The sequence below is a fragment of the Habropoda laboriosa genome, unplaced genomic scaffold, assembly GCF_001263275.1.
Source record: "Habropoda laboriosa isolate 0110345459 unplaced genomic scaffold, ASM126327v1 scaffold88, whole genome shotgun sequence".
Taxonomy (NCBI): Eukaryota; Metazoa; Arthropoda; class Insecta; order Hymenoptera; family Apidae; genus Habropoda; species Habropoda laboriosa.
Genome location: NW_017100219.1, coordinates 924,340 through 934,731, shown reverse-complemented (window position 1 = coordinate 934,731; position 10,392 = coordinate 924,340). Strand labels below are relative to the sequence as shown.

The window sequence follows — 10,392 nt, the reverse complement described above, 5'->3', positions numbered from 1 at the left end:
TCCCGTATTACGTAGCAAAAAGTCAGAAAAATGTCAACGATCCGGCAAATGTATTTACCTCGATCCGTACAATCGTACAAACGTTCGTTCACGTGTGTATAACTTTCTGATTCTAGGTTATCAATCGAGAAGAACCTAAAGAAAAGGAGAAACATACTAAAATCTAACAAAGGTACACCTTTGTACAGTAGAGTAGAGAGAATACGGCGGAGTTCTCTGCGACAGGTATCACCGGCTAGATCGCAGCTCGTATTCAACTTCAGAATCAATGGCGTCGATCAGCTTGCAGAGGCGTCACTTCCATCGACAACAGTTCACCATTATAAGAGGCTGATATTTGGCTCGTCCTCGGAACAGACTGAAACTCCATGAAAATCGAAGAAGAGAGATGTCTCTTCTGGTAACGATCAACGAAATCTCCAACCGAGTCTCGTCGATCTTCCTCGAATTCGCGGGAACGTACTCCGACGAGGGTAACAGCTCGTCGGGAGGCCGAAATCGAGGAAGATTAACGACACGGTATACCTTCTCTACTCTAACTATCTCCTCGAACAGAAAATAAGAACACGAACGATTTTTTGCAGTTCGAAGCGCCATTGTCACGAAGAACCTCGAGTACCGAAGAGAGCGTAAAGGTGATTGGTTCTCCGACAAATCTCGTCGAGTTTCCACCCACGAAAGACCTCGATAATGGAGTCATCAACGTGGTGTACACGCAGGCTAGCTGGTAACAACGCGACTTCTCGTCCGTCGACCACTAGCCACCCTGTAAACTTGTGTTCATCGAGCAGCAGCAGCAACAGGATCTTCGAAGCCGACACGAACCGCTGTCCGACTGACATTAGCGCCGACGTAGGTCCAGTCACCTGTCACTGCCATTGTCCGTCAACGAGGAGCAGCGCGGCAGAGTACGAGGGACCGTTTCGTTCTCTTTCCTCGTCGTTACGCTCGAACCAAAGCAGCAGCACCACCCTCTGCGACCTGTGCGAGCGTCTTCGAGGAGGAAGCTGGGACTATCGGGCGTCGACGAAGGAGAGAAGCACGGTGGAAAGGTTCGTGCAAACTGGAAGAGGACACGGTGTTGTACAGGAGGTGGTGCGGCGCGGTGACCACGGCATGACACTCTCCAGGATGAAGGAGAGCGACAGGTTTGAACGAGCCGCCTCCTCTTTGAGCAGCTACGCTTCGAGCGTGGTGCGGTGGAGGCTGGAGACCAGGCAGATGCAGACACTCGCCTGGACGATTTTGTTCCTATTGGTACTCGCGTTCCCCGCTCTCGCGGACATGCAGAAGGGAGGGTCGAAAGGTTCCTCCAACGAAGACAGAGGTGAGTCGAGTTTTCTACGATTATTCTTCTCTTTTTTTCTCTTTTTGCTGATGTTTAGAACGTTGGAGTTCACGTATTTGGAAAAAGCAACCCGTGGTTTTAATAGGTTGTTTATTGCTGAGTGATAAATTTGATCGTGAGGTTAACCCTTTGCACTGGAAGATCTTTTTGCTATAGGCAAATTGCAAATCAGATTCATTTCTGTATTTAGCGTATTTTATTTTATTTTTAAAAATTGATATATAGACGTTTATTAGAAGCCCATAGAAATCAATTGTTTACCAAATGGTAGACACCAATTTCGCTTCTCAGTCGCCACTAGAGTGCAAAGAGTTAACTACTGAAAAGACACATGCGTGTTTTCCTTGCTTCGAGTCCTCAAGCCAGCAAGGGGTGCAATAAACCCCAGATCAAAGCGTCTATACGCATCTCATCTGCGAATTCCAACAATCAAAATTATCTTACTAACAATCAAACTTCCCGATTCCTGATTTTTCCCCCGGTTGCCCGCAGCGATATTTTTCACAACAAATATCGCGCGCAATATTCGTATCCGACAATTCGGTGATTCGATAAGTCAATAAAGAGCAAGAGGATAAAATAGCGCGGAACAATCGAACTCTGATTTCAGAGGGGCAATAATGAACGGGGGATAACAAACGTAACTGGTAATCGGTGTACACGCTGTGCGCATTAATTACACACGGCACAGTTTTACCGTACGCTTGATAACATTACACACGCCCGCGCCAAGTATCGCCGGCAATTTCGATGAACGAAACACCGCCGGAATAAACGTGGAACAGAATTGTGGAAAAAAATATCGGCAAAAATCGAGCATGTTGAAACACACAGCATACCAAACCTATCCGACTCTCTTCTCTTGTATTTTAACAAAACCCTGTCTCATTTCACCGGTCTACCGTAGCTTCCAAATTATGGACCGACGATTCATGTAACAGTATACCAAGGTACATAGATAAATGTGTTAGGTCTACCGGAAAGTTCTGTCCGTTTTTGAATTAAAAGAAAATAATGCATTTTCATGTAATTAATATAACTTCCGTCGTTACCAATGACCTCTTCCCAGCGTGACGGTAATTTCTGAATTTCATTTCTGTAGAACGACTCTCATTTTTGGAGATGATGACTCGAGATGACACGATCGGACAGAACTTTCCGGTAGAGCTAATATTAATTAAAGACGCTCTGATTATTCTACATTTGTCTCGAGCGTCCACCTACGAAATCCAGTAAATATTTGCATCCTATAGTTGATCCAGTAGAGAGCTTTTATCCAACATTCTTAATAATGCTTGCGATCGCTTCTTTTACCCCCAATTTTCGATTCGAAGGAAAGGGCGAATATACCGCGATACGCCCGTACAAAATGTTACAACGCCTAGCACGGGCGTATTTGTGAGCTTTTTGGTCCGCTCGAAAATATTCCCTTCTACCTCCAACAATATATACGCACGAACGCACATATATTAATTAATTGCTGAACAAATCGCACGTCCGGATATCGGGTTCGTTGATCTTCTGGGTCAGCCATACACGGGCTGTATCGATCATGTCCGCCGTGTTCCATTTGAGAAAGCTTCCGAAATTTGCGAGTCAGCTTCGCGTTTTATTTGGAATTAAGGTGAAAAAGAATTTAGATTTTACGCGTATCTTTTTAATAGTTATGCCGCGAGTGATCATTTTTAAAAGATCATTCTCGTCCCTTTCTAACTTTCTTCCTAAGTTAACACTTCCTCTTGAGGCAACACTTCGACAGACTAATTAAATTACGAATTACGGTGAAAAATGTAGACTTTACGCGTATCGTTTTAATAGTTACGCTGTGAGTGATCATTTTTAAAACACGGCATAGGGGAAAACGGTGTAATTCCGGTGTTAATTTCTTCAAATAAAAAACGCGTGATTTGACTTTGTATGGTACTGCCACTTGGTAATGACGCGGCTGGTTAATATCCATCGTTTCTGTGACTATAGTAGCTTTTTATTTTAAACAATACCTGAAAAGAAGGAATACACAACCCTGCGTCGTAGTTGTGTCAATAATATCTCGTCCCTTTCTATCTTTCCTTCTGAGAGTCTCTCTTGAGTTAAATACTTGGATATTTCACGCTCTGCCTGAATTTCTCACGGGATAAACTGTCGAAGGGTTACATACCCGACTAGAATTAGGCATGCCTAAAGACGAATGTGGGCCTAACGCGGAAACGATTAGGCATACCTAAATGCTGCAAGCCTAATCGTTACCGCATTAGGTCCTAATTCGGAAGGAACGATGCATGCATAAGTTGGGCATTCCCAACAGTTGCCATACGTGGCCCAAATGGGGGTGGCCGAGCGCACGCCTAAGTTGGGCATTCCTAAAAGTTGCTATACGTGGCCCACATGGGGGTGACCGAGCGCACGCCTATGTTGGGCATTCCCAACAGTTGTCATACGTGGCCCAAATGGGGTGGCCGAGCGCACGCTTAGGTTGGGCATACCTAACAGTTGCCATACGTGGCCCAAATGGGGGTGGCCGAGCGCACACCTAAATTAGGTGGAGTGGGGCTCTCAAACTTATGTGTAGGAACGCTTGCGTGTAGAGATTAGGTCGCCATAAGAGAGCTTTTACAATTTAATCCATATAGTGTCTTGATGAGGTATTTCTCATGAGATTTCATTAATATCTCTCAACGACAGCCTAATAAAGCTATTCTAATATGGGCCTAATGCGGTTGACCTCATTGAGAAAGCCTAATGCGGCCCTAACGCGGATTTCCCAACTAAGGCGGTCGTGAATATTCCGCGTTACATACCGCATGCGGGCCTATCTTCCTAACTGAAATTTCTAGTCGGGTACTTAGATATTTCACGCTCTGTCTGAGTCTCTCGCGGGATAGTGTCGAAAAATTAACCCTTACGTAGTAACCACAATTGTCGTCTACTTTATCGTCGTTTTCTGATAAGAAAAATCTGGCCGGATATTCAAATCTTCTACCGGCAAGATCGAACATTTCAAGTGAGAAAACGTGCGAAAAGGTATTAACACAAGGGTTAAATCATCGACACACATATGTTGGATAAATTACTCGAGGAAGATCGTTCATTTGGGAAATAATCAGCGAACACGGGCAGCGATTGGAGTCATTAGACGTGTCTGTATTCGGCGAATCTTCCGTGGAGTAACGCGTTTCCGCGATAGGGGAAGAGGGAAAGCCATGGGTGCATAATTAAAACGGTCGAGCTGGCGATCGAGGAAAAATAGAGGGAAAAGCACGGAAGAGGGAAGCGTAGCGATGTTAAGCTTGTGTATATCATAACTGGCGCGCGGTGTATCTCGAAAATGAAACCCTGCTCTCCCTTTTCCGCGAGATTTTAGAAGCGGCCCTTTTCCTCCCGCCGTGCATCCGTGCTGGAGCTTTAATCAGCATAAATTACTTTTGTGCACGGGGTGGTCGCGCTACTTTGGCTCCTCGTAGAGGGAAAATCGTGCTGCCCCTCGAGCAGCTTGAACAAAAGGGACGACGAACCTTCGGGGATAACACGGATTATTTTCGTATTAATATCTGCGTTTCCTTATATTTTCAAATATATTTTTTTTTTCTTCAATTACTGCTTGTAATATTGTGGCAGTGATGGAGTTGTGGGCGACGGGGGAATAAACGTACGCGTGGTCGCGCTTGAAATCTTTTATTGAGAAAGCGAGACGAAATGTCTCGTGACGCTATTCGGTGTCGCTCGTGCGACTTTTGGCGGTTGACTGCCCTTCGCGTCGTCGGTCGGGATTTTGGCTGCCCTCGGAACGGATCTCAAGTGCCCCTCCGCTTTCGGAGAAGAGCTATCGGTATCGGTCCGCCGACGAGTGACACGTTCGTTGAGTGTCTTTTCATTTATGTTGTATTATATATACAATGAGTTATGGTTCAGAGACATTGTAGCCACTATTATCGAGCTCCGATATATTTGTAATTATTATAAATTTATCGAATAGGTACATGTCTCCAAACCTGACATTCCTACAATATCGTACGGGAATCGATCGTTCAGAATTTGATCAGAGAGCTCGTTTCCACAAAAGCAGCTCAGACGTTGTTCGGGCAGCGAGAGCGAACCGAGAGTGTCGGGGGAGTAAATGGGCTGGAAATATTTAACCCGACGCCCCCGTTCTTCTCTCCGTCTCCTCGAATTAGCGGATAAAGGGAGCAAGTGAAAAGGAAACTGCCTCGTGACGCTTTTCGACGTTTTTTCAATTTGTCTGCCATATTCGGCCAAACACTCCAATTCTTTCCTCTACCGATACACACCACGATTCTTTTATGAATCTCACGGGGTTGTAGCTTCCGCTTACCCGCTCGTTCGCGGTAATACTCGAGACACGGCGGCTATTACGAAATTATTCGGTAATAACACAAGTTCGACCACCCGAAAATTCCAGATAATTTGACGAAACTGTAGAAATGTAGTTTAAGTGACGCTAACAACGAAACTACTTTTTATTTCGGCAATGAAACGGTGCTGGGGGTGAAAACACCCTCCTGAAGAAATTCTGAGCTTTCGTATTATCGCGAATATTTGCAAAACCATACAAGATTTCCAAAGAATGCTAAATTCAAAGTTTCGTATGTATTGTCCCAGTGGATAGAATTTGTTATTAACACTATCCATACCACAGCTGGTCAAATTTCCGGTTTCAAAATTTGATATGTAATTTTTTTTTATTATTATCCTGAGGCTATTTTCTGCGTTGTTTCCTATATTAGCCCTTTGACTGCGGCGCACTCTCGCACAGAACCATCAATATAAAAAAATAAAATAAGATGTCAGTTTCGTAGTCAAAGTGTTAAATTGCCAATCACCTGCATTTCTTTCAGAAAAATATCATCTTCGTTTCATAACCTGTCATTTCACCGCGCATACATAAAATGCCAGTACGGTTGGTGTTAAGAATCCCGAATACCCGAAAATGGTACTTTTTACGATCGGAGAGCCTCTCTTCGTTTGGTCCTGTCACAAGTGGTCTTCAGACCTCGAGATTCGGCGATTAGTAAAACAATTACCCTAATCGTGGCTACAGATTAGCGCGTTTGGTCCTCGAAGCCGCACTCGTATCGAAGCTCGACTAAACGGGATAGAACGTAAGCCAAGAAAACAGAGATAAGAATAAGTAGAGAGAGAGAGAGAGAGAGAGAGAGAGAGAGAGGAATTTGTTGGTTAGAAAGGAGTAAGTTATCAGAACGTGTGGTGGCAGGAAATAATTGCGGATGGTGGGCTCCCTTCGTGGGCACGGCCCAATCAGCGCGGCCTGGTTAAAGCCGGCGCATAGTTGTTTCGAAGGTACTTAACGTCGGGACCGGTATGCAAATTTCGATTACTTTGTCTACATTCTGTGGCCTCGCTCCCAGAGGCCCGCTACCAAACATAATTCCGGTGCACGCGAAGAACCCTCTTCCCGATAATTACGTTCTTGGCGGGTGTGCAGGGTGCGCGCGGCAGAAAGCCAAATGAACTTGGAAACACCGACGGAACATCTTTTTCTCTTCTTCTTCTTCTTCTTTTACGTTCCTTTTTACCTCCTTTTCCCCCCTCTGTATCCTCGTTTTCATAGCTGGATCCGAGGATTCGATCGGTCTCGCCGTGTTCCGATTCGTTTCTCGTCTTTCCATTAATCGCCAGACCATTTCCATCCCTCGTTATCGTCCCGCCAGCAGGTAAACGAAATAACCAGATGGAGAGGATTTCTTTTTTCCTTAGCGTTCGATGCTCGAATTTGCATTTCTTGCCTCTCTCTCTCTGTATCTCTTTCTATCATTCTCTCTCTCTCTCTATCATTCGCTCTCTGAATTTCACTCTATTATTCTCACCCTGTATCTCTCTCTACCATTCTCTCATTCTCTCTCTGTATCTCTCCCTATTATTCTCTCTCTGTCATTCTGTCTCTGTCATTCTCTCTCTCTCTCTCTCTCTCTCTCTCTCTTATTCTTTCTCTATCATTCTCTCTCTATCTCTACCTATCTCTCCTTCACTCTCTCCCATTCCTTTTTTCTATCTTCTATCTCCTCTCTCCTTTCTCTTTCCTTCTTTCTCTCTCGAGTGGAGCGGAGCACACGTGACACGTGGCCACGCATTCGCCTTGATTTCCACGCGTGCACACACGCCAGTGCTACGAACTCTCCGCCGGCCTTATCTGGACACCCTATCCTCTCCCTTGTCGCGGGACCGTATCACCGTTCGCGAAAACAAAAGCCTCTAATACCATATATCCTTCCTTTGTCTACCGAATCGGATTTCTTCAATCCGTTAAACGTCACGCTACGAGTAGTTACACCTTGTTAGAACGTACATACAGTGCTCTGATAATTAACACCGGTGAGCATCGAGAGGAAGCCTCGACATAGTCAGATCGTAAATTAAATTTTAAAACTGCAACACCGACTGATGTTGCCGCACTTAGGACCGTATACTGTATTCCGTCTTCGAGTTTTTCTTGAATGAAAGAGCCGAAGATTTACGACTAACGGTGTTTCATTTACAAGTAGAACATCTGCAAATGTTAATTACCGTCTGGAATATTTCGAGTTTCTCCTTGTGTCGGAATAGCTATTAACACCTTATCGACGCGGCCATTGCGCTGATTATTTACACCTAATACGGGAAGTGAAAATGCATAGGAATGTGCTGTAAAATCGTTGTTTTTATAGAAAAACTGATAATTTACCGAACTCGTGATTATTATAATGTAAGAAAAAGAGTATAGTTGCATTTGTAAAAAAACGTGTAATAGAAAGAATAAAGAAATACCAAGTATTAGTGAAATTTAAGAATATAATAACGCTTGATATTCGTCATCCTTAATAGATGAAAATTTTAAATTTGACGCGGTATCGAGTCTTCCCTCGATAAGGTGTTGATGTTTCATAAAACTCATTTTTAAAGTAAAGCTAAATTTCTTAGCGCGTTTCAAATATCTCTTCATACGTCAATTGTCGCAATTTCAGCTCCTTAACCCTTTCAGGACGATAGATATATGTGCGCATATATTCACAAAACACTGTCATCCCAACCAATAAACTTCTATATTTTTAAACAATAAAAATAGTTAGAGTGACCATGATTTTACGTACGAAAATGCAATTTTGATATCATTTAGTTTAAAAAAAGAGGTGACCACGATTTCGTGTACACACACATGTGAGGAAAATGCAATTTCGATATAATTTACTTAAAAAAAAAACCAAGATAGTGACCTAATTATACGTTACAAAAGTACATAGCACGCAACCTTCCGTCCACGAACGCTTAACTGCTCATATTTCTCTCAATTCGATTGTCTCGACACCCGAAACCCGTTTATTTTGACATCTAACCAATTTTACGAGCTCTCTACATCATGCCCGGTACTGCGCTCATGTTTTACGATACAAGTTTTCCAGATTTTTTCAAATCGGAGAATAATTTAAGAGACAGCCGTGAACTATTACAGAACGAGAAAGTAGAAGCGGAAAAGTTGTACAAGGGAAGTTAACTAAATTCGCGACGAGCGTTTCACCGAAGTAGATCAAAAAGCACCGTCTCGAACCTAAAGCGGCGTGCTCGCCTCCGTGCAAGCAGCTGACCTTTCCAGCGAACCCGCATAACTCTGCAGGATAGTATCTCGAAGGTGGTAACGTGGCCTGCAGTTGCCGCGTCGGTGGTAGCGCGATTTCGAAATTTTCTCCACGCGAGAGCGAGATATACAGAGAGAGAGAGAGAGAATCCGGGTGGAAGTGCGAGCGAAACAGTGCGGGGAAGCGATGGAAGAGTGTGAAACGAGGGAAAAAAGAAGAAGGGGGTTAAAAAACACGGGACGAAGCGTGGAAACGCGTAGAGGCGAGTCCTCGACGGACGTGTCGGTTCTGTTGTTTCACAGCCGCGCCAACTTTGTTTCGGACGGTTCGGGCCAAAATGAAACCGACGACCGGTCGACAGCCCTCCTTTACGATCTCCGCCGGTGGAATTATGCAAATAATGTCGCCTCGTGTCGGATAACATCGCGGATCCGAGATTCTCCGGCGAGTCTGTTTGGTGGTTTGTTTGTTTGCAGGACGTGTTCGAAGAATTTTTGAAATTTTTGCAAGTTTTTGTGGGAGGATTTGGTGGATTTTTGTATTGTATGTATTGGGATATTCATTATGTTCGTGTAGAGTGTATTGTAAATCGTAGGTTGGTGTCGTATTGTCGCATTGATGTTATAGGTAGATATGTTAAACTGATTAGTGGAATAATCGAGTTCATTAGCGAGTTCGGGGATGGAACGTGGAATTGATTTTGAACTTATGCATTTTTAATATTTTTAAATACTAGGGTGGACTGGAAAGTTCACGGCCTAAGTATGAAGGATTGCAGCTAAGTGCTTGTAATTGTTACCGAATAATATGTAATTAACCCTTTCGCTACGGCGGTCCCCGCCGCGGAATCTCTCCCGTAGAACGAGGCGCCGCGCCAAAAGCAGTAATAAAAAGCAGTAATTCGCTACAAATGAGAAACCCCGTATCTCTCTAAGAAAGCGCGCACGTGACGTTCAATTTTCCATCTTAGAATGAACTTTCTTCATTTCATAAACTACCTATGTGCGCAATTTTAAAATTAACCCCTTATTTTATACCACCATTTCCTTCTAAACTAATTTACTCTCTAGCTTACTCTATCTTACGAACTACTTAAAGTTAAAACCCTCGCATCTCGGAAAGCCTCTCAACTGTGTAAATATAACCAGTACCCGCAGTCCACTCTGTACTCCGAAGAATCAGAGTGTCTGCGGGTACACGTAGCCCTCAGCTTGGTATCCCTTTCCTAAATTGAGAATTTTCTTTGGAAAAGGATACCAATTACCAGGTCCCACCACGAGGAGGTGACTACGCAAGGGACCCGACAAAAACACATTCCCTACTGGCAGCTCTCTATCTTCAGAGATACGCGTTTCTCATTCGTAACGAAGGAAACAAGACATTCACGATGAAAAGTTCGTACAAGAGTGTCTTATACTTCATTTTCAATCGCTGATCATTTTCTCATTCTCAACGCGA

General features: G+C 43.9%; 1 protein-coding gene across 1 annotated transcript in view; it reads left to right on the top strand.

Moving 5' to 3' along the window:
• Window positions 1-318: 318 nt before the first annotated feature.
• Window positions 319-10,392, top strand: part of LOC108570960 (insulin-like peptide receptor) — a 101,447-nt gene continuing 91,373 nt past the window's right edge. The window contains 2 exon segments of the mRNA XM_017932898.1: window positions 319-400; window positions 585-1,327. Coding sequence (XP_017788387.1) covers window positions 691-1,327 — 637 coding nt within the window. The 5' untranslated portion in view covers window positions 319-400; window positions 585-690.